We start from the raw sequence: 23048 nt of genomic DNA, 5'->3' as shown, positions 1-23048 counted from the left end.
TGAGTCCACATCATCTTCATTTGACAGACAGACTCGGGCTGCGTGCAGGGGAGGCCAGCCCAGCTCCTCCAGGCCGACCGCCACAGAAGCTCAAGGAACGTGCAACGGTCGAGCCCACGAGCGAGCGCCCGGGGGAAGGGCGGCCAGACGTGTGGACGTGAGGACAGGGTTTTGGCCCCCGCCACGACCCGCTGGTGGAGACACCACCGCCCGGCGCCCTTCGGCGCGGGAAGGGGGCCCTGCTGGGCGGAGCCTCGTCCCGCGTGCCAATGGCGGCGCGGGGGCGGGGCCGGCGGGCGGGAGCGCGCGGATGGGCGGGGCCAGAGGGCCAAGGACGGAGGACGGGCGGGTGGGGGCGGGGCCGGCGAGCTACGGACCAATGGCGGCAGGGGGCGGGGCCGGCTACCAGGGCGGGGGCGGCGGGCTGTGGGCCAATGGCGGCGCGGGGGCGGGGCGTCGGGCCGCGGGCGGGGGGCGCGCGGAGGCGGCGGCGGCGGCGGCGGCGAACAAAGAGGCGGCGGGCGCGGGCGGCCGAGCAGAGCCGAGCGCAGCCGAGCCGGGCCGAGCCGGGCCGGGCCGGGCCCAGGAGCGAGCGGGCGATGCGGGCGGCCGGGCGGGGGATAGCCGGCCCCTGAACCCCGCGCCCCACGGGCCAACGAGGGAGCCCCGCGGCGGCGCGCCCGAGGCAGCCGGCCCGCCATGGCCGGGGTCAGCTACGCGGCGCCCTGGTGGGTGAACCTCCTGCACCGGCTGCCCCACTTCGACCTGAGCTGGGAGACCACCAGCAGCCAGTTCCGGCCCGAGGATACCGACTACCAGCAGGTGAGGCGGCCCCCCTGGGTCGAGGGTCAGGGCCCTGGGTCACGGCCCCTCAATGCCGAGGGTCAGGGTCCCGTCCTTTCGAAGATCTGAAGATTCCCGAACCGCCCATCGAGGGTCTGGCTGGGGGGGGGGGGGGGATGTCTCCCTCCCCGAGGGTCGCTGCCCCCGTCCTCCTCGAGGGTCACGGCCTCCACCTTTTCGTGAGTCACAGCCCCTTTCTTCTCTAGGGTCTCCCCTCTGCGTCCTGGGGGCTCCCCTCCTTGAGCGTCTAAAGACCCCCATCCTGCATGGAGGGTCCGCGGCCCTCCTGCAGATTCTAGCTTTTTTCCCTGGTGTCGCTTAGGCCCACCTTTTTAGGGTCATGTGGAGCCTTCACGCGTTTCTCCCTGGAGCCCCCTCTGCCAGCTGTCAGCTCCAACCCAGGCCCTTGTCCATCTCCTGGGGCAGCCCTGAACTGTGGCCCTGCAGAGCCCCCTACCCAGAGGATCCCAAGCCCATACCTGAGAGCACTGGGTCCAGCCAGGAGGGGGGGATTCCTCGCCCCCCTCACCCCCAGCTGGGGAATCCCACTCACTGCCAAGATTTTGGTAGGTGAGTGAGCTGGGCGGATGCCAGCCCTCTCTGGCCGGCAGTGACTCCCTGTCGGGTGGCCAGGCTGTGGGATGCACACAGTGCGGTGTGTGCTGTGGTGACGCCTGGACTGCCCGGAGACCCGGCTGCCCCTGAGGGAGGGAGGCCTGGCCACAGACACTCAAGGTGGGCCTCAGTCTGGGAGGCTGGAAAGGGGCTGAGCCTGGGCAGAATGGGGGGCAGTGGAGGTCTGCAGCCTTCTCCCCAAGGGATCAGCCTCTCCCGGTAGAACCCTAGTCCTCGGGTCATGCCGAGCCCAAGCACCACCCCCAGCACTGATCCACTGTCATTTGAGTGCAGGGCAGGGGACTGGGCCGTGGGCATTTCCTTCCTGCTTGGGGATCCGGATTCCAGAAGCCCCATGACCCGGATGCCTGGTCACCCGGAACTCCTCTGGGGTTCTCTCCAGTGGTCATTGCAGAGCCCCGGGTGGAGTGGAACAGCGTTCCTTGTCAAGATGGCCTGGGAGTCCGGTATTCCGTGGACATTATCGCACCTGGCCTGTGTAGAACTGTCTCCTGTGGGCACCCTCAGCTAGAGGATGAGACCGGAAGCAGAGAGCGAGGGCACCGCGGGCCTCTCAGCTCTGCGGGGCAGCCCACCACTCCCGGCCTCAGTGGTCACCTTGGGCCTGCTGATCTGCTTCTAAGCAGATTAGAAAGGGGGCCGGGGATTGGTCCAGGCATGCCCAGAGACAGCAAGGTTTTTATAAAACTCAACGCCCACGTTTCAGAAGCCCAGCCGTGGGGTGCCGACCGGTGTGGGAGCAGCACCCTTCTCTGCTCCCCAGGGGCTTCCACGTGTCACGGCTCCGTCACATCAGGCCCCTGGCTGTCCCCGGCCAGGAACCGTGCTTTACTTTAGGAAGTTCTCTGCCAGTTATCGGTTCGGAAGCTCCTGGACTGCCCCTGGGGCGCCTGGGGCAGCTGGACCCGCGCAGAGCTTGCCTGCGGGCTGCACCTGCCATCCCACCACCCTCGGTTGGACTGGCTGTGGCCCCTCGCCCCGTGGGGCTCTCGGGACACATCGTGGGGTGTGAGTGAGGGCCCGACGTCTGCAGCCTGTGGAGGTCTCCAGAGCGGGGGCCGGCCCCCCTGGCTCAGCCCGACCTCCTGCGGGGCCCTGTGCCCCTGCGGGTGTGTGCCCCCAGCTTCTGTGAGCACTGCCCCCTCCTCCGCTGTGGGAGGGCTCTGACTCACTCTCCTGCCTCCTCTCTGCGGAGCAGAATTAGCCACTGAATAATTCACGGCGTGGAAACCAGCCTGTCTCCATCCCCTGCCACCTCCGCTCCTGGCTGGGGGCTAGTAGAATGAGCCAGACCCGGACATGCGTCCTGCCCCTGCCCTCCCGGGGTTGGTGCTTTTGGGTGAACACTGGACCTCTCTGATCCTTCAGTGCCACATCCTGAAATCCGGGCTGGCGCACTTCTGCGGGGCCACAGTGGGGGATGCAGAGGCCCCGTGCTTTTGCTTCGTGCTCGGTGGCAGCAGACAGAGCTCCCTTCCTGGGTGGCTGGGCAGTGGGTCAGCGTGGACCCCGTGGCCTAGGGCCCCTTCCTGCCTCCCCTGGTTTAGTACTCCTGGCTGTGGAGGGGGCAGCTAGCGGGCGGGGGTCCCCTCGTCCTCTTGCCCCAGGCGCCCCCTCTTGGCCGGCTTCTGCCTGAGCTGCAGGGTCTGGCGATGCCCCCACCCCCATGTGGCCTGGGCCCAGCGTGGGAGGAGGGCTTCTGCCTCCTGGACTGTCCAGGGGACGAGTGGGGCCTGGGTCGGGGGAGTAGGGGACGTGTATGGCGTGAGGAGACCAGGCTTTGTCCTTTGCCGTTTCCGGCCCCCGCCTTCCACTGCCGGGTGTCCTGGTGAAACCCGCTGGAAACCCCCATGGCCCGGCCCTGTTTTGGGGCACTGTGCAGGGCTGTCCGTCACTGGCCCTTTCTCTCACAGACCGGGAAATGAGAATGATTGCCTCCCTTGTACAGATTAGCAAACCGAGGCTCAGAGAGGGAAGTGGCTCAGAGTCACATGATGACGAGGTGGTGGGAGCCAGAGTCAGCCTCCTGGGCCCCCCTCTGCTGGCCCCCTGCAGGGGTCAGGAGCAGATGCGGGGCACTTCCGAGGGCTCCCAGAGCCCTGGCCGGCCCTACTTGGGGCTTTGGAGCCCCTGCAGGAGCAGGGCTGGCATTTCTCTTGGGGCGGAAGGTCTCGGGTTTCCGTGTTCCCGAGGCCTCCATTCTGAGGGGAGGGGCTCCCTGGCCATTGATGCATCTCTTGGGGGCCCGGGCTGTTTGCCGGATGGACAGATCATAGGGAGGGTGCCAGTGGGGTCTGTGGGGACGGATGGGGTCCGTGGGTGGACGGGGACTGGAAGGAGGCAGAGAAGCTTCTGGAGTTTGCTCTGTGCTACTCCACCCCACACCTGCCTGCCAGGAGGGGCTGCTGGTCTGACTCCCCTGGGGCTGGGCCCAGAGTTCCCCACACAAGGGGCAGCTGGATGGGTGGGGACTGTCATTTTAGGGGAGCTGCCCGGAGGATCGCAGGCCCAGAGAAAGGAGGAGACTCTGGGGGTCGCACTGCTGAGCTGGCGGGCTGGGCCCAATGTCTGGGGGCCTGACGTGCTCTGGGGTGATGGTAGGGCCTGCCCTGGCTTCGGGCAGGGGTCCCACAGCCTTTTCAGGCTGGAGAATAGGGGCCTGGGCCCCAGTTCTGTTGCTTCCTATCTGTGTGACCTTGGGGGGGATCATCTCCCTCTCTGGGCTGCCCCTTGGGGAGTGTGCCCCATCCATCCCTACCCACCCTAATGACTCCCCTGCCAAGCCTTTTCACACCGCCGTGCCCGGAGGCCGAGGCCAAATTCACTCTCTTTGTTCATTATCTCTGCTAGTTCAGGGCGGCGGGAAGCTGTGAGGTGTCAGGACAGGGCCTGCAGGAGCGCAGTGGTCAGGGAAGTCTTCCTGGAAGAGGTGCTTCCTGGCCTGCCACGAAGGGCGCCAGCCAGGCTGCGAACTCCCGGAGGGCTGGGACTTGCCTGGAACCTGGCATTAAGCGGGCACACTGGCTTCTCTTCCGGTCAGATGGTAGCATTTGGCTCAGGCTTGCGTAGCCTGTGAGGCCTGTTTCTTGTTTGAACCCTGAGTGCTGGGATGGTTCATTCGAGACCCTAAAGATAGGACAGAGGTAGCCATGCACAGACCTTGGCGGAGACGGTTCCTGGCCGCTGGAACGGCACATGCAAAGGCCCTGAGACAGAGAGAAGCCCGAGCCTCAGCCCAGAATAAGGGAGTCCTTCTGGTCTGAATGTGCTGCCTCTGTGCTCGGAGATGTGTGAACCCTGACTGGGTGGCCCCTTAGAGGGCGTTTGAGGTCTAGGTTGTATGACTGTCAGGGCCCAGGGGTCTCCTAGCTAAGACCGCAGCGCCTTGGCTAAAAGCTATGACTCAAGAAAGGTCTGCCGAGTACCTGACTGCAGGCTGGTGTTGGCCGAGCCCCCGGGTCTTGTGGGCCCCCGGCCGAGCCCCCGGGCCCCGTTGTCATCTTCCTTCCATCACTGATCGGCAGGTTAAAACCTGGGGTGATCGCCTGGCTTCTCATCTACAAAAATAACAGATGTTGGCGGAACATTTGGAAAATAGGAAAAAGCATGAAGAAAAAACCAAAAAGCGCCTCTGGCTGGATTTCATCCCCGCACGCAGACCCGTGGGGTGCGCGTCACTCGGAACCAGAATCACGCCGCACGCCCTTATTGTCACCGACTTCTGGACAATGTTGTTGGCCCTGGGTTCTTGATGTGTGGCCAGCGTCCCATGGTAACAGTCGGGATGCTGGGGTGCAAGTGACAGAAACGTACCGAACGTGACAAAGCTCACTGAGGAGTGGGCGGGAGCTTCTAGAGTACCCCCTGCACGGACAGAGCCGATGAGCTGGATTTGGGGGACGTAGTGGTGGGTGAACAGGGAAGTGCCTGCTGGGACGGATCGACCGGCTCTTTCCTTTCCGACGGGGGGCAAGGTGAAGCCTCTGGTTGCCTCGGCCACGAGGTCTACACTGCGGTGGTCATGGGGGTGGTTAATGGGAAACCTGGCACATCCCCTACTTGGCATTGGTGTGGGGTCTCTGTCACCAGGCCCCATTGTTCTGCCTTTTGGCGGCCCCTGGTTTTCAAGGGTCTGTGGATGTGGTGACGAGCCGTGTCCCCGACACTCTACTCCTCTGCCCAGAGGATATGCAGGAAGGGACATCGGCCTTTCCGGCCCTGGCCAGGGGGTCTTGGTCAGGCTCTGGGCAGGGTGTGCTGTGGCTCTCACCCCAGGCCACAGCCGCTGTACCAGAGAGGCTCATAAACATTTCCCCGGGCAGCCACACAGTGGCCCTCGGGGGTGGGCATTGTCACTGCTCTAGAAGCAGAATTGAGGCCACTGGCCGGCCAGCATCGGTGGGCTGGAAATGTGGGCAGGCTCCTGCTCCAGCGCGGTACTCCCCTTCGGTGGACATAGTCCCCGTGCAGAGGCTCCCTGGTCCCCTAGCGGGGCCTGGTTCAGGGAAGCTCAGCGGGTGTGGGGACCGGGTCCTCTCCCCCCCACGGGCAGTTCTGCTTTGGCTGCACGGGAGGAACGGAATCTGCAGCCCAGGGACTGGGTCACAGATATGGGAAGTGGCCCCCTGTGGCCCCACAGGAATTGGGGCATGTGACAGGGCTGGTGGTGGGTGTGGCAGGACCTGGCTGTGCCCGTGCCTGCCTCCTGGGGTCTGCCCTCAGCTTGGCGCTGGGCCAGGACACACACATGGCTCTCCCATGGCTCTGAGGGGCTCCTCGTGCTCTTGGGGAGGGTCTGATGGGCACACACTGGGCACCGTTGCCCAGAACAGGGGGCTGCTTTCCAGAGGGTACCCCTGAGCTGGGGTCCCTGCCCGAGGTGGGACGGCACGTGCCCAGAATGGGGTCTGCTGCCTGTCCAGCAGGACCCCTGGGGGCCACACAGCAGACGTGCTGAGGCAGCGAGGATGCTTCGGGCCGTGGAGGGGGCTGTGAGGGCTCTGGCGGGCCTCGGTCAAGGCCAGGCCTCCAGGCCAATAGCAGGCGCAGGATGGGGGCTGCAGAGGAGGGGCCCGGGTGTGGGGTGTGCCCGCAGAACCGGGCGGAGGACCCAGGCTGTGGCCGGGTGGGCTGTGGGAGGGGGGATGTGCGGGGCCCCTCCGGAGCCTCCCTGTCCCCTGCCCCCTGCCCGAGGCCTGGGTCGGGCTCACGCACACCCACCGGCCTGCACGTGTGGCCCTCCCGCGGGCCTCAGTCGGCGTGCTGCTTCTGCTCCCCAGAGGAGCCTGGCTGAGGCCTGGGTCCCCACAGGAGGGGCGGGTGGGCTACGAGACGTAGGGGTCTCAGAGAGGGCTCTGTTTTGTACCACAGGCACCCACTGTGGTCGGGCCTCTCCTGTATTGGCTGAGGGCGTGGGGCGAGGCCGGCCTGCCCAAAACCTGAGCGACCGCTTCCTTCTCGCTCCGAGGAGGGTCCCGGCCTGGGGTGCCGCCCGCTCCGGCCGCGTGCACTCCAGCTGGGCTCCCGACTGTCGTGAGGGTCACCGCAGAAGTTGTGGTGTCTCGTCCAGCCCGGTCCTGGAGGCTGGTTAGGCTGCCCTCCCCGGGCCACATCCCCCCTTGAGTCCTGGGACAGGGCTCCGGCTGGCCCGATGATGTGACCGGGCCCGTCGGCTGGCTCCTGGCTGCATCCGAGGCCTGTGGCCTGGGTCCCTAGGGGTGGCCAGTGGAGAGGTGTGTGCGGTCAAGCCTGGGGAAGAGCGGAGGGCTGTTCTGGGCGCCGTGCTGGGAAATGCGTTAGGGCACTGGGGCCGGATAGACACCCTCGCCGCGGGGAGGGCAGCTCCTGTGCCGTGTCCTCCGGGGTCCGTTCCCTCCGCGAGCGGGTGTGGCGTGGGCAGCAGGACAGCGGGCTGGCCCCCAGACCCGGAGGGCGGCGGGGTGGGGGCTGCCTTGGGGGGTGAGCCACCAGAGCTCGTCCCGGGGCCTTGAGCCCAAGTCCAGCCTCGCCAGGCCTCCATCCCGCTGGTTCCTGGAGGGCAAGGGCGAGTAGGGTGCACACGCCTTGAGGGCATCAGCCTGCAGCCGGTGTGTGTCCACGTGCGGCCTGGTGCTCTGGGTCTCAGACCTCCGGTGGGAGGACGTGGACTGACAGCCGGGCCCCTCCTGGGCTCCTGCTCGGCCGGCCGCTGGCTGTGCTTTCTCCAGGATGGCCACGAGCTCACCGTCATGGAATTCGTGAAACCCAAGCCCAGCTCAGTGGAAAATCTGTTTTTAATTTCTGGTCGGCATGTGGGAGCCGCAGCCAAGTGTGTTAGAGGGGTGGGGGGCTGTGGGCCGAACAGCCAGCCAGGCGCCCAACTCTGCTCCACGGCCAGGGCCCTCGGCACCCGCTCAGCCTGGCCCGGGGGGTGAGGGGGCCTTTTCCGGAGCTTTCCTCGGGAGGCCCGTGTGGGCTCAGACCCCCGCTTCCTCTGTACTTAAGTGTGTGGGGCTCCAGCGTCCCTTCTGGCCTCAGGCCCCCGGCCTGGAAGGTGGGTGCCACCCCTTTCCCAGGTGGTCTGGGGACCCGCGAAGCCCAGTGTGAGGCTGGGTGGGTGCCGAGGCCAAGAGCCAGCCCCAGGGGAGCGGGCAGCGCCGTGCGGCGTGAGCCCTTCCCAGTGAGGGGCCCCGGGCACAGGAGCTTCGACAGCGGCCCAGCCCTCAGTCCAGGCCCAGGGCTCCGGCCGAGACGCGTGTGGGTTCCCAGATGGTGCTTTGGGGGTTGGGATCCCGCCAGCCTCCTGGAAGACCCGACCTGGTCTCTTCCTGTGGAGAAAGACCCTCGGCAGTTCTGGGGCTGGGGTGGGACTTCCCCATTGGGAAGCGGTGGAGGGTCCTGCCTGCCCCCACCCCACCCTCCAGAGCCCCTCGGGACACGGGTGTGCAGCCTGGACCTCGTGCCGGGCCTTCGCCCGGGCCATCCCTCTCTGGGAACGTGCCCTCCTCTCACGGTGCCCTGCTGGCACCCTCTGACACCTGTCGTCACGCCCCCCAGTCTTCCGAGGCTCCGGGTGTGCGCTGCTGGGGTCCCGGAGACGCGTGCCCCGTGGCCCCCGTGTCAGGCCTGGTGCTGATGTGCCTCCGTCTCGGGCTGGCCCTGGGCCGAGGGGCCCTTTGTGTAGTGACTCGGGCCTCCGCGCTCCAGTGAGGCAGGTGTGACCACCTCAAGGATGGTGGGGTGCAGGGCAGGGAGGGCCCAGGCCCCTGGAGGAATTTGGACTCGCCTTCTGTTTGGAGCCTCGCCCTTGAAAGCTGGTGGAGCTGCCTCGAAGGGACGGCTGGTGCAGGGAGGGGTGAGGACGAGCTGAAGGGACAGGCCTGCCAGGGATGGGATGGCCTTCTCCAGGGACGCCCACCTCCGCAGGCCGTGGGCCTCACGCCACGGGCAGTGGCGGGACCTCAGTTACGGCAGCTGGGCCTGGGGGCCTGGCCCCGCACCTCCTGCCGTGTGACCGGGCGGAAGTCCCCGATGCCCCGAGAATAGCGGCGTCGGCCCTGGACGTCTGGCCCCCACGTCCTCCTCGCCCGTGAGCGCCGGGGCCTGGGTGTCCGTGACTTCTGCCAGGAGGCTGGCCCAGGGGGTGTGCCGCTGTGGCCTTTGGGGCTGGGGTTGGGGTGGGCAGCTTCGGAGCCCCCGTGAGGGACTCCGGCGGGGCAGGGGCTCCCCAGCCTGGCTGAAGGCTGTGGTGGCCCACAGAGGGGTTGAGCGTGTGGGCGGCGCTCAGGGGCAGTTGCTGAGGGCACGGAGGCCCCCCTGTGGGGCCGCGTGTCCGAGGAGACGGTCCGTCAGGGGTTCTGACCTGTGCTGCACGTGCGGTGTGCTCCTGGGTGCAGCGGGTGCACGGATGGGCCGTCCCAGAGTCCCGTGTGGCCACCCTGGCCGGGTGGCCTCGGGCGCATCAGCGTGGCCTGTGCTGAAACTGAGCCCGGCGTCGCACAGGGGTGGGGTGCACGTGTCCGTGCGCTGACTGGCCGTGGTGGGACGCTGGAGCCTCGAGCCCTCACACCGTGGTCTCTGTCTCTGGACGGGGCCAAGCCTCCTGCTGCAAAGCTCTTCCGTAAGGCTTTGTGGCACGCTGTGGGCCCTCCCCTTACGGGGCTGGCTTGGGGCCCCCTGTACTCTGACTGCCGGCAAGCCTGGGGCTGAGCCAGGGACCCCGCCCCCGCCCCGCCCTGTGCAGGGAGCTTGGGCTCACATGGAGGACAGCTGGGGTCCTGGGTCCCTCAGCAGGCCTCCTGCCTGGGCCGGGGCCTGAACGGGGACAGGGAAAAGCTTTAGACTCCAAGCTCTGGCTCATCGGGTATTTCCAGAGCGGATAGGGGCTTTGGGGGACCATGAGGCGTGGAAGAGAGTGTGTGGGCACAGGCCAGGGCTGCAGGGGCCTCGAGAAGGAGGGGGTGGTCCGGGGCAGAGAGATGAGGTGAGCCGTGGGGCCAGGAGCGGGGGGTGGGCCCCGCCGAGGCCTCACTGCGGGCGCCCGCACGGAGCCCGGTTCGTTCTTAGCGCCTCAGGTGGCTGGCAGCCAGCACTGTGGCCAACGGTCAGGACACGGGCCCAAGCATCTCGCCTCGCCTGACCGACTGCTGACATCACTTCCATCACAGACGGAAAATTCCATTTGGTCGGAGCCCAGATGCTGATCAGGCATTTCCCATTCTCTTTCTGAATGGAGAATGGGCCCCGGGGCGGTGAAGGGGACGGCAGCCCACGCAGCGGGCGCGGAGGGGGGGGGGGGGGGGCGGGGCTGTCCCCTGGAATCTGGCATCGGGAGGCGGGGGCAGAGGGCACGCCAGGCACCCCCATGCCTGGCTCGTGCACCCAGATGGCGACGGGCTCTGCATGTTCACCGTGATGGGCTGCGCCCTGCCCAGCTCCGGTGCCCTCCTGTGTGAACCGGGAGGGTGCTGGCACCTTCCACGGGGGCTGTGGGAAGCTGCTGTGGTACAGGCCCCGTAGCCTGATGTCCTGCCAGAGAGAGAGCTCCCCAGCTTCTCAGACCTTGGGGTGGGGAGCCGGGGGGCCATGTTTCTGCACACCCACTGTGTGCCAGGCCTCAGTGCCAGAGGGGGCACTGCCCCAGCTAAATCGATGAGCTCAGCAAGGCCTTGCCTTCCTGGGGGAGGTGTGGGCAGACAGACCCAGCACAGAGATGGTAGAAATAGGGTCCCTTCCTCATAGGAAGGAGGCTTCCTGGAGCCGGGCAGACAGACCAGGAGGGGATGAGGTGGAACCTTGGATGCCTGGCTCCCAGCATGTAGGGTTACAGGGGTGAGGTGGGAGTGAGGTGGGCACCCGTGCTTCTGTCTGCCATTGCCTCCAGAGAAGCTTCTGGAAAGTAACTCACCCCTTTGGTACCCAGGACACACGATCACCATCAAGCCTGGCCCTGGGGTTCCTGGGGCAGTGAGTGGTCCTCCCCTAGCCCCTGCCCTGCGAGAGGCAGGGATGGGACGGGAGCATCCTCCGCCCCCAGGCAGGCGGCCCTACCTGTGTGCGAGGCTGCCCCTGGCTGGCTGGCTGCCCTCCCCGCTTCCCAGTCTGCTCCAGCAGCCAGGTGCTTGGGACGCCCTCCCCTGCCCACGGCCCCTGGGAGCTTCCAGCCACGGGCTGCTGTGATCACAGGGTGACACCTTCATGTGCACGTAGGCGAGCATGTGTGTGAATATACGGGTGTAGGCGTGTGTGTGCACGAGGACGTGCTTGTGCGTGTGCGCGTAGGGGCACAGACGTGTACGTGCTCACCTTGTGCGTGAGCAGCCCTGGAACTCTGCCGCCCCCCCCCCCCCCCCCCAGCAGCCAAGGTGCCCACTCTCTGCCCCCAGCCCACCAGGCTGTGTGGTGACAGAGAGAGCCCTGGGGGTAGCAACCCCTGGGGACCCTCACCTTTCCTGGGGGACCCCCACGGGGATGCTCTTCTGAGCGTTTACAGGGATTCGCTTGTGTAGTCCTCAGTCACCCGGTCAGGACAGCGACGCACCCATCTCCACTTTATAGGTGGGGAAACTGAGGCATGGGGGTGCGGTCCCTGACTCAAGGTCACATCTCTGAGCCAGGCTGGGCAGCATTTGAACCTTGCTGCTTTGGCTCCCTGGGCTGTCCCGCTTGGGCAGCGGTTTCAGGGTGGCTGTGGGGGAAGGGCAGAACACGCCTCCCTCGCACCTCGGTCCAGGTTCTCGGCCTCCCGGGGCCCATGTGACCCAGTCATCAACTGAGAGGGGTCTGGCACGGCTGCCGGGGACCCCGCTCCCACAGGGGGGTTGGGGAAGGCTCACACCCTGCACAAAGGCAGAAATGGGGTGCGGAGAGCAGCAGGGCCTGACCGGAGACCGCACGGGGCCTCTTACGTGGTGGCAGAGCCGGGCTCAGGCCAGAGGCCTCCCATGCTCAGCTGAAAGGAGCGACTAACAGGATTCTGGTTCTGTTTTAATTACAACGTTGGTACAACTTGGTGGTTTTAAAAAAAAAAAAGAAAAAACCCGAAAAAGACACACAACAACAAACAAAACAAACCAAATCAAAGCCGTAGGAGGACACCCAAGAAAGGTACAGCGTGACTCCCGCCCACAGGGGCACAGCACCTTCCAGACTCAGCCTGTGGTGGCCTCTGCCCATGCTGCTCTTCCCTGACCTTCTGGACAAGGACGGCCCCCGCCAGGGAGGCGGCCCGGGTGCTCCCACCTGTCCGGCTCTTTCTGGCCTCCGTGGCCCAGCTGGGGTCCAGCAGCTCCAGGCACCCTGGGGCCCTGGCATGCCTCCCCCTGCCCCCAGGCTCCCCCCAGGCGCTAGGGCCCCCCTCCCCCCCCCCCCCCCAATTGGCCGGCAGTGCGGATCTTACCTTGGGTTTCTCATCTGGCAAACGGGAGTGGGTGGTCCCGGCACCACTGAGGCAGCGATCTGGGCCTGTGAGCACTTTGATGAGTCGTGATGTCCCCTTGGCCAGGCTGGGTGGGCTCAGGGCCCCCAGCTGGGGGCCTGTTTGGGTTCTGCCTGCCCTGGTCCCAACTGCCCTGCCTCGGGGCAGGGGTTCCTCAAGAGAATGTGTGTTGGTGCATGTATTTAAACACCAGCACCGAGCCATCCGTGTCCTGGGCTTTCCTGGATTGTGTCCAATTGGGGGAGGGGGGAATCAGGCAGGAGAGGAGGTGGCACCGTGGGAGGGGTGGGGCTACTCCAGCCAAGGCCAAGGGAGGTCAGTCAGAGCAGAGGGTGGCCTCCAGGGGGACCATCTGCACAGGATGGGGATGGGCAGGGGCTCATTCTGGGTGAAGGCTTCCAGGTGGGGGTGTGGTGGGCCTCTGGGGGTTTGGGGGAGGGGAGGAACCTGCAGGCAGGACCGGTGACAGGGGCTGGAGGGTGGCCTTTGTTATGGAAGCACAGAGGTCCCAGGGGTGGTGCTGTGTTCTGCCCTTTGCCTGTGAGGAGGGGATGGGCAGGGCCTGTGGCACCGGGGCCAATGTCCGGCCTGTGCCTGTGAGGGCAGACCCGGGGAGCCCGGAAGAGTGCTGTTGCAAGCACTGGGATGTGTATTGACACGCAGGGCGGGGTGGGGCGGGTCGAGGGCGGTGCCGGGTTCCAGGACCCTTAAGGTGAGCCCCCTCCGTGGCGGCCCCCGGCCTGCGACATGCCCTGATTCCTGCCCGGACGCCCCTGGCCGCGGCCCGGGTCTTGGGAACACCCTCTGTGACTTGAGCGCGGCTGACGAGGTGGCCCTGGCACCGGCCCCCCGGGGGCCTGCTTCCCTCCCACCCGCAGCTTGTGAGCAGGAGCGGTTGGGACCCAACGGGCCGTCCTGCCAGGGCAGAGATGGTAGGCACCCTCAGCCTGGAGGAGCACCGGAGGGTGCCAGCCCCCAACGCCCGTGGCGCCCCGGCAGGGCAAGGCCGCGGCCTGTGACTCCAGCTTCATGGCGTCACCCCGGTCTGCCCCTGGATGGTGCCTCCCTCCTGTGCCTCGTGGGGGAGGCCCGAGGCCCAGCCTCCAAACAGCTCCTGGCTCCCTGGGCCCCGGTGTTGCTCTGAAGTGTGGCTGCTCGGTGCCTCCCTGGTCAGGCGGGAGGGGCCCCCCCCCAGGTGTGGGGGTGGCCAGGGATGGTGAGCCTGGTGGGAGACCTTCGGGGCCAGCGGGCTCCTGCGAGGGCAGGGAGACAGCCGCTGGGCGCCAGGGTGTCTGCGGCTCAGCCTCTCTTCCCAAGGGGGCCCTGACGGGGGCAGGTGGGCATTCTCCCCCAGCAGCACCCCAGTGTTCAGGCCTGGGGAGGGAGGGTGTTTCCAGGCCCCCCGGGGCCCAGCGTCTCTATGGCACTTCCAGTGTGGACTGAGAGCCAGTGTGCAGTGGTGAACCTTCTGTGTGGGACTTACTTGTCCCCCCCCCCCCCCCATGAGGTGCACGTGGTCAGGCCCGGCCTACAGCGCTAACAGGCCACGACTCCCACCCCAACAAGGGACGTGTGCTGAGGCCCCAGAGGTGCCATGACGCCTCCGTATCTTCTCTGAAGCCGGTTTCTTTACCAGTAAAATGGGGGGGGGGGGGCGCTGGGCCAGGTAGAATGACGAGTGTGGCACCCAGGGGAGGCAGCTCTGGGCCTACGGCATGTGTCCCTGCTTCCCGTGGGGGATGCTGACCTCAGTGCCGGGAGAGGGCCCGAGGGGGCACTTCCTCCTCCCCTGGTGACTCCCGGACATGGCTGGATAATTCTGGGCCCCTCGGGCTGCCCCGGCCCCAGGGGCTTGCAAAGGTGGCCAGGTCCAACTCAGTCTCTTGCGGGCCTTCACCGAGACCCTCCGCCAGCCTCTTCTGGGGAGAGCACTGCCCCCTTTTACGAAAGAGAAGACCGAGGCTCTGGGAGATGAGGGGCCTTCCTCGGCGACATGGCCATCAGCAGCTGTGCTGGCCCTTCCCAGGGGCCCCTGCCCACCCAGCACCTCCTTACTGGACTTGGTCAGGGACCCCTGTTTGGACCTGTCCTATGTCCTGCCTTGGGCCCTGGGGCCCAGGAGGTGAGGGGCCCCCGCAGGGAGGGGCACAGGGCCTGGGAGGACCCCATGGCCGTGCCCGTCTGGCTTCTCCGAATGTGGCTTGGGTCCCGGACAGGGCTAAGGACGGGGGTCACTCGAGTGTTGGGAGCCTCCGTCCCCCGAGCTGGAGGACGGGCGGGTGGGAGCGAGCCCGGGTGCCGGCGTCCGCACCTCCAGCGCCGCCTCCCGGCCTCCCACAGGCGCTGCTGCTGCTGGGGGCCGCCGCGCTGGCCTGCCTCGCCCTGGACCTCCTCTTCCTGCTCTTCTACTCTTTCTGGCTGTGCTGCCGGCGGCGCAAGAGCGAGGAGCACCTGGACGCCGACTGCTGCTGCACCGCCTGGTGCGTCATCATCGCCACGCTGGTCTGCAGGTGAGCGCGGGGCGGGGCCGGGCTGGGGGGGGGGGGGCGGCAGGGAGGGGCGGCCCGATGGAGGCGGGGCCTGACCGGGAGGGGCGGGGCCGGGGCGGGCCAGCGAGGGGCCCGGCCGCGCCCTCAAGAGCCCCGCCCCGTCCCAGCGCCGGCATCGCCGTGGGGTTCTACGGCAACGGGGAGACCAGCGACGGCATCCATCGGGCCACCTACTCGCTCCGCCACGCCAACCGCACGGTGGCAGGGGTCCAGGACCGCGTGAGTGGCCGTCCGACGGGGAGGGGGGCTCTGTGCCTGCGCCCCGTGTCTGCGTGCGTGCCCGAGGGGTGGGCGTGTGCGCGGAGCGTGCCGGGAGCGGGTCTGCGCCCGGGCTCACCGGCCCCCCGGCCCGGCGCAGGTGTGGGACACCGCGGCCGCGTTGAACCGCACGGCAGAGCCCAGCCTGCAGAGCCTGGAGCGGCAGCTGGCCGCGCGCCCAGAGCCCCTGCGCGCAGTCCAGCGGCTGCAGGGCCTTCTCGAGACGCTGCTGGGCCACACCGCGGCCATCCCCTTCTGGAGGAACCCGGCTGTGTCCCTGGAGGTGCTGGCCGAGCAGGTGGATCTCTACGACTGGTACAGGTGCGGCTGGCCCTCTTTTCTGTCCGCCCCGCCTGGCCCCTAGTGCCTGGGTGCTAGTCACTCTCCACGGCCCAGTGTCTGAGTTGTTACGGGTGGGGCCGCCGTGTTCCCCAGGACTTTTTACCAGAACTGATGCCAGCCCCATATCCCGGAGCTGCCTGCGGATGCCCCTCTGGACCCCAGGCCGTTCCCTCAGCTCTGCCAGGCCCCCCGAGCAACGCCCCCGTCCCTGCGCCCCACGCACACCCACACCCACCGTGTGCCCACAGGTGGCTGGGCTACTTGGGCTTACTGCTGCTCGACGTGGCCATCTGCCTGCTGGCGCTGGTCGGCCTCATCCGCAGCTCCAAGGGCATTCTCGTCGGGTGAGTCTGTGGGGTGGAGGGGCGGAGGGCAGGGGTGAGGCGCCCGCAGCACCTTCTTCCCTGAGGCGGCCCTTCCCTCCCCACCCCCATCTGTGGGTCTGGCCACGGGTTTCCCACCACGGAAGCCTGCTCCGGCAGTTCTCCTGGGGCCCTTGACCCGTGCCCCTGTGGTGGGCACATCTGCCCTGTCCGTCCTTGGTTCCTGCTGGGCTCCCTCCCCACTGAGCCTGCGTATCGTAACCCAGACACCTGAAGACTGGTCCAGGTCACCAAGTCATGGGGACACCGGAAAGTCAAGCTGGCCACGTCCCCGGCCTGGAGGCAGTCTGGGCTCGTCGCCCTGCTGTGCCGCCCACTCACCTGGCCACCTTGGGCCGGTGGCTTTTTGGCACTGATAACTCTGTCTCGTCCTCCGAAAGACGCGACAGTGCTAGCTGTCTGCGGGTAACAGCTGTCGCTTCCTCACTGAACAGTTGAACAGCCGTGTCCTGCGCCCTCCCCGGGCCGGGCACGGGGAGAGACCAGTGAACAGGCGGGCCCCTGTAGCGCCTTGTGTCCGGGGCGGCGGGGGGGGGGGCGCTGCTGTGGAGGAGAGGAGAGCAGGTGGGGGTGGGGGGACGTGCAGGCGGGCAGGCCAGTCTGTGGCACGCGTGCTCCGCGAGGAGCCCTGGCAGGGAGGGGACTGGACGTCTGACCACCAGCACGTGGGCCTGCAGCGAGGGGTGTGAGCAGCAGCAGGGAGGCCTGAGTGCATGGACCGCAGGGACCGGGGAGGCAGGTGAGGCTGGGCCTTGGGCGAGGCAGGTGTGAGCCCGTGGGTTTGGCCCAGGCTAACGGGCCCCTCCGGCCACGCTGTGGAGAGCAGGGTGAGGGCTGAGACGTGTCACCTGCTGGCGGGAGGGGAAGCAGGGAGACCTTCCTTCCTGGCCCTCCCCTGAGCCCCACCCCAGCCCGCCCCAGGTGGGAGGGAGACGCATCTGTGCCCAGTCTTCAGGTGGCTCTGGCTAAGGCCAGACCACGGAGGAGCCACAGCCCCCGTGAGGGCAGACCCCCCCCCCACCCCAGATGTTCCCTGGGGACCCGGCCCTCTGGCCTGCAGCCACCCCAGCAGCCTGGGGGTCGCTGATTGGCGTCCTTTGCCCCAAGGGTCTGCCTGCTGGGGGTCCTGGCCCTGGTCATCAGCTGGGGCGCACTGGGTTTGGAGCTGGCCGTGTCCGTGGTGAGTGGCGGAGGGGAAGCGTGATCCCTCTGTGCTGGGCCTCAGCATGAGGGGGGGCTGGGGAAAGTCATACTCTTCTCCCTTCCCGCCCTACCCTGGGGTATCGAGGTTCCGCGAGGAGTGGGGACCTTCCCATGGGCACACAGCAAGTCAGTGCCTCCCCACATCCCTATTTTACCTTCTGGAGCTAAAAGTGAACCTGGGAGTCAGGCTGTATCCCTGAGAGCTGAAGGCTGGGGGGGCTTAGCCTGGTCACCCCATCTGCCTTGCCTGCACCCGTCCCAGGGCTCCAGCGACTTCTGTGTGGACCCCGACACCTACGTGACCAGGATGGTGGAGGAACACGCCGTGCTGAGTGGGGGTGAGTCTGAAGCTGGCACCCCAGCGGCCAGGCTGGGGAGACCCAACTGAGCGAGGACAAGGCATCCTCTCCCTCATGGGTCCTTGGTCTAGGGGAGGCAGGACCCACACACATCGGGAAGCTAGTGAGTGAACAGGAACACCTGTGAGTGGCGGGTGGTGGGGGGCTCTGAGAATGAGGACAGGTGCTGTGTGAGGCCAGATGACAGGGGAGGGGTGACGGTGGAGGTGGGTGACAAGGGTGCAGCAAGTGACGACAGGCTACTTCAGAGCAGACAGTGTGGCCTACCAAAGAGGTAGCATTTAAATTGAGCCAGGGAAGGCTGTGTGTCTCGTGCAAAGGCACCGGGGCAGAGACAAACCCAATGTGTTTGTAAGGCAGAAAATAGATCCACTGTGAGAGGAGAGGGTGGGGAGGCCAGCAGGGACAGGTCGAGGAAAGGAACTTGGGCTTAATTCTCGGGAGTCCGTTGGAGGTGGGAAGCCTGGGAAAGACATGGCCCATGACTCAGTTTCTTTTTCAAAGTTTCTTTGGGCTGTGGGAGCAACATGGAGGTCAAGCGGGAAGGCAGGGAGGTTGTTGAAGTTCTCCAGGCAGGGGGCAGGTGCCTTGAGCCAGCGGGGCGAGAGGTGAATGGGGACGTGCCGTGAGGGAGCGTGATGGGGCTTCTGAAGAAGCAGGATGTAGGGAGGGAGGAACTGATGCCCTGTTCTCTGCCTGAGCAGCTGTCCTCACAGGAGCCACGGACTGAGCTGGGGGCAGAGAGCGTGTCTGGGGCTGGGTGCGTGTTGACCATCTCAGGAGGCAGGTGCATGTGGGACTGGGCTCGGGCACGGCCAGAGCTGGACGGTGCTAAGCTCCTTGTTTGCCCTTGCTGTGAATGCCGTGTGCTCCTTGGGAGAAGAGTCAAGGGACCGTCCCCCCAGGGATAGGAGTTCTGCGTGGCCTTGAAACACTGGCCCTCACGGGACCGTCTTCTTCTCTTTGCCCGAGAAAGCCACAGAGAGGAGCCTGTGGTCAGGTTTTTAGCTTATTTGGTTGAAGGAACCGTTTCCATCTAAGCCAGAGGAGCCCCCGCAGCGGGGGAGGGTGGATGTGCCCAGCTGAGAGCTGGCAGGACTGGTGACAGCTGTTACCACCGCTGTCCCTGGCCCCGGTGCCATCAGCCTTTCGGGTCCTCGCTGCTCAGGGCTCTGGGGCCATTGGCAAGTGCGAGCAGCCCCCGGCCTCACATGAGTACAGGCTCCTGCCTGCGAGCCACAGGCCGCCCCTCGCGGGCCAGGCAGAGCCAGGTGGCCCACGTGAAGTGGGTTTTCACTTAGGGTTGGTGGGAGCCCAGGCCCGAGGAGTCAAGCGTAGGAGCCCCGTGGGAAGCTGCCCCAGACTGTGGCCAGCCCTGCGCCTAAGCCGGTGCTCCTGGTCCCTCCCCATCTTGCACTGGGCCCCGGAGGGACCCCAGAAGGGAGGCACCTGGAACTCCAAAGCCAGTGTCCACTGCTTCAGGGAAGGGTCCTGAGGGGCCAGAGAGCGTTGTGGGGGGCGCGGGGGCAGGCAGAGTCCAGGGCTCCTCCCTCAGCCGCAGCCAGGCTCAGGTCTCCTAGGGTTTTTTGAATCCGAACCGTAAGTGAATCCCCACCTTCGGACATCGGACGCTGAATCGACACCTGTTTGAAGGGCGATGAGACAGGCAGGCCCCCCGAGTCCTGGGTGCTCCAGGCTGCAACGATGGGCTGTGTCACCTCCTCTTTCGGGCGATGCTCTGGCCTAAGAACTATTATTCTGCCCAAGTGACCCCCGAGCAGATGCATCCCCGGGCGTCTTCTGACCCCTTGCCTACCTCCGGTGCCCTGTCTGCTGCTCCAGAGGGAGGGGAGGGACAAGGGCTGCACCCAAGAGACCGCTGTGCGTGCTGCAGGGACACTGCCCGGGGCGGAGGGTCTGGGCGCCGGCCCCGGGCTCTCGGAGGCCACATCCCCTCTCACGTGTGCTCGAACGCACCCAGGCACCCTGTGCAGACACACGCACGCACGGGCGCGCGCACGTAGGCACACAAGGCACACGCAGGCGGCCGGCCTCACTCGGCCACCCGACCTCTCTCCGCAGACATCTTGCAATACTACTTGGCCTGCTCGCCCCGTGCCTCCAACCCCTTCCAGCAGGTGAGTGCCGGGGGTGCTCCTGCCCCGGTGCGGGCGGGAGGGGGCCACACGGGCCCTGAGCCCCACGGCCCCCAACCCCTCCCAGACGTGAGTGGACCCTGGGACCCGAGGAGCAGCCGGATGAAGGCCACGCTGACATCACTAACTGCCCCTGGGGTCAGCGCCCTGATGCCCTCGGCGCAAGCCTTTTGGGGTGGACGGCCTACCGCCCCGAAATACCTGGGATTCCTTTCGTTTCTTGGGTTCCCCTGGGTGGCCCTGCAGAGCGAAGGCAAGCGTCGCCCTGCGGGAGGGGTCCCGTGCCCACCTCTGGAATGACGGGACAGGTGTCGTCAGGGTGGAGTTTGGAGGGAAACCCTTCGGCCCCCTGCCTGGCACTCCACGTGACTGCATGGCCCTCTGGGGTCCCGAAAACCACCTGTTTCAGAGACACCATGTTTTTGGTGATCTGTCTCATCTCTGCGTACGTGGGCAGGCTCGCGGGGAGCCAGGGAGGGGTGTCCCGCGGGCCCACAGAGCAGAGTGCCCACGGGCTGGCGCAGGCCCGGGGCAGGGGGCCTGGCAGACCCGTGTCGGTGGGGGGCGGCCCTGGGGTGGGAGAGACGGGCTGCCCCTGCCCCTGCCCGTCAGCTGCCTGTCTGTGGAGCAGAAGCTGTCTGGCAGCCACAAGGCGCTGGTGGAGATGCAGGGCGTCGTGGCCGAGCTGCTGAAGACCGTCCCCCGGGAGTACCCGGCCACCAAGGTGAGTGGGTGGGCGGCGGGCCAGCTGGCCAGCTAGAGGGCTAGATGCTGCGAGGGGCAGTGCCCCCTGCCGGGCTCCTGCGGAGGTCCCTGCCTCTTCCACACCCTTCCCGGCGGTGCCCTCCCTTCTCCCCTGCATCCACCCTTCATCTCCCTGGACAGTTGTGGGAGGCTTTTAAAAATAGGTCTGTTTCTTACTTCTTTGTAACGTATGTACGCGTATACGTATTTCTCGACGTTTATTTTTGAGAGAGAGAGAGAGAGAGAGAAAGAGCGCGCGCGCGCAGGGGAGGGGCAGAGAGAGAGAGAGGGAGTCACAGAATCCGAGGCGGGCTCCAGGCTCCGAGCCGTCAGCACAGAGCCCGACGCGGGGCTCCAACCCACGAGCTGTGAGATCATGACCTGAGCCGAAGTCGGACGCTCGACCGACTGAGCCCCCCAGGCGCCCCTCTGTTTTTTATTTTTAAAGTAATGCGTGCTGTTTGAGTGAAAAGAAATAAGGCATAATAAGGAAAATAGGGACAGATGTGGGAACAAAGGAAGGTCCACCCCCCAGCCCGTAGGGGTGTTCCGGGACTTGGAGGGCTGATGTTCTGGGGCCTGAGCACTTCACCCCACACCTTTGCTACCAAGCTCCTGGCAAATCCCGGGCTCCCCGAAGGTGCCGGTCAGCCCGTGGGAACCCTGCCCGGCCCGTGCGCACCACTGCAGAGTGGACACGGCTCGGCCCTCAGCCTTTTTTGTGTGACCGGCTGGGTCTTCTGTAGCAAACTCGCGAAGTTTAAGTTAAAAGAGCGCACGCACGTTACAGTTACTTCCTATTTCTGGTATAGCCGGGGCGTCCCCTGGGTGTTTCGCAATTGAGCCGATAGGTAGGTACGTCCTTGTGCCGGGGCCGCCAGAGCAGACCGCACGCCGGGGGCTTAGGCAGCAGAGACGGATTTCCCGACACTTCTGGAGGCTGGAGGTCAGGGGCACGGGCCAGGGCACGGGCAGGGCTGCGACCTCCCGAGGCCTCTCTCCATGGCGTATCGACACCACGTTCTCGCGTCCTCACGCCCGCGTCCCTCTGCGCGTGTCTGTGCCCCGACCTCTTACAAAGACGTCAGTCTTAGTGGATTGGGGCCCACCCTCGTGACCTCTGCTTACCCTAACTACCTCCTTAAAGGCTCCGTCTCCAAATACGCGTTTTGAGGTATTGAGGGTTAGTAACGCACATGCAACGTGAATTTGGGGAGCGGGGACACAATTCAGCCCCTAATAAATAGTGAGTTTTGTCCTCCTGAAATCCGTTTCCGACTCACAGAGCGTTCCTCGCATGTGTTATAAAAGGCAGTGCTGGGGGGCGCCGGGGTGGCTCAGTCGGTTGAGCGTCTGACTTTGGCTCAGGTCGTGATCTCGCAGATTGTGAGTTCAAGCCCCGCGTCGGGCTCTGTGCTGACAGCTGGGAGCCCGGAGCCTGTTTCAGATTCTATGTCCCTCTCTCTGCCCCTCCCCTGCTCGCGCTCTGTCTCTGGCTCAAAAATAAATAAACATTAAAAAAGAAAAAGGCAGTGCCAGGTCCAGTGGTTGATCTAGAGGAATTGCTGTCGACCCTGAAATGTGTCTGTGAGGTCATCTCTCCACGGAGATGTGGCTGGAGGTGCCCGCGTAACACACAGACACACGCGTGCACGCACAGACATGCACACACATGCTACAGGATCCGGCTCGTTCTGTACAGAGGGTTCGGATGACGTTTTGTCATTTAAAATGCCATGAACACTTTCCCTTTCGCCGTTCTGTAAACTGAGATTTGTAAAAGAACCAGACCCCCGTCAGAAGACACGTGGGTGTTTGCCGCCTCTCCTGTTTTGACAGGCATCGGTGGGTCCTACTTTCCCCACTCCACTCGAATCCTCAACAGTCCCCCTGAGGCCAGGGCACAGACTCGGGTCATCGTTTCTAGAAGCCCGGGGTCCTCAGCGCCTGTTCCAAGACCACGGGTGTGGGTGGACAGATACATGGGGGCTCCCAAGGGCCTGTCCCCCTGACTGGTGCTGACCTTGTGTGGCACGTGTCCCCCCAGGACCCCCTGCTCCGTGTCCAGGAGGTGCTGAACGGCACAGAGGTGAATCTGCAGCACCTCACCGCCCTGGTGGACTGTCGCAGCCTGCACCTGGTGAGGACCGGCCTGGGGGGGAGGCCCCCCGGGGGCCACAACGGGGGTGGGGGGGATGGGGGGATAGGAGGGAGCAGCTGGGGATATGGAGCAGGAAGGAGCAGCTGGGGGCAGGAGGGAGCAGCTGGGGGGCAGAAGGGAGCAGCTGGGGTTATGGAGCAGGAGGGAGCAGGTTGGTGCAGGAGGGAGCAGCTGGGGGCAGGAGGGAGCAGCTGGGGTTAGGGAGCAGCTGGGGGCAGGAGGGAGCAGCTGGGGGCAGGAGGGAGCAGCTGGGGTTATGAAGCAGGAAGAAGCAGCTGGGGGCAGGAGGGAACAGCTGGGGGGCAGGAGGGAGCAGCTGGGGTTATGGAGCAGGAAGGAGCAGCTGGGGGCAGGAGGGAGCAGCTGGGGTTAGGGAGCAGGAGGGAGCAGGTTGGTGCAGGAGGGAGCAGCTGGGGGCAGGAGGGAGCAGCTGGGGTTATGAAGCAGGAAGAAGCAGCTGGGGGCAGGAAGGAGCAGCTGGGGGGCAGGAGGGAGCAGC

The 23048-nt window shown here is 66.0% G+C and overlaps 1 protein-coding gene across 2 annotated transcripts in view; it reads left to right on the top strand.

Moving 5' to 3' along the window:
- Window positions 1–566: 566 nt before the first annotated feature.
- Window positions 567–23048, top strand: part of TTYH3 (tweety family member 3) — a 28003-nt gene continuing 5521 nt past the window's right edge. For both annotated transcript variants that reach the window (XM_042921912.1, XM_042921911.1), the window contains exons 1-10: window positions 567–822; window positions 14735–14904; window positions 15051–15162; window positions 15302–15522; window positions 15792–15887; window positions 17034–17106; window positions 17392–17467; window positions 19571–19626; window positions 20276–20368; window positions 22436–22528. In XM_042921912.1, coding sequence (XP_042777846.1) covers window positions 700–822; window positions 14735–14904; window positions 15051–15162; window positions 15302–15522; window positions 15792–15887; window positions 17034–17106; window positions 17392–17467; window positions 19571–19626; window positions 20276–20368; window positions 22436–22528 — 1113 coding nt within the window. In that variant the 5' untranslated portion in view covers window positions 567–699. The remainder of the gene's footprint in view (window positions 823–14734; window positions 14905–15050; window positions 15163–15301; window positions 15523–15791; window positions 15888–17033; window positions 17107–17391; window positions 17468–19570; window positions 19627–20275; window positions 20369–22435; window positions 22529–23048) is intronic.

The sequence above is a fragment of the Panthera leo genome, chromosome E3, assembly GCF_018350215.1.
Source record: "Panthera leo isolate Ple1 chromosome E3, P.leo_Ple1_pat1.1, whole genome shotgun sequence".
NCBI classification, from domain to species: Eukaryota; Metazoa; Chordata; class Mammalia; order Carnivora; family Felidae; genus Panthera; species Panthera leo.
This window is presented reverse-complemented; position numbering and strand designations above follow the sequence as displayed.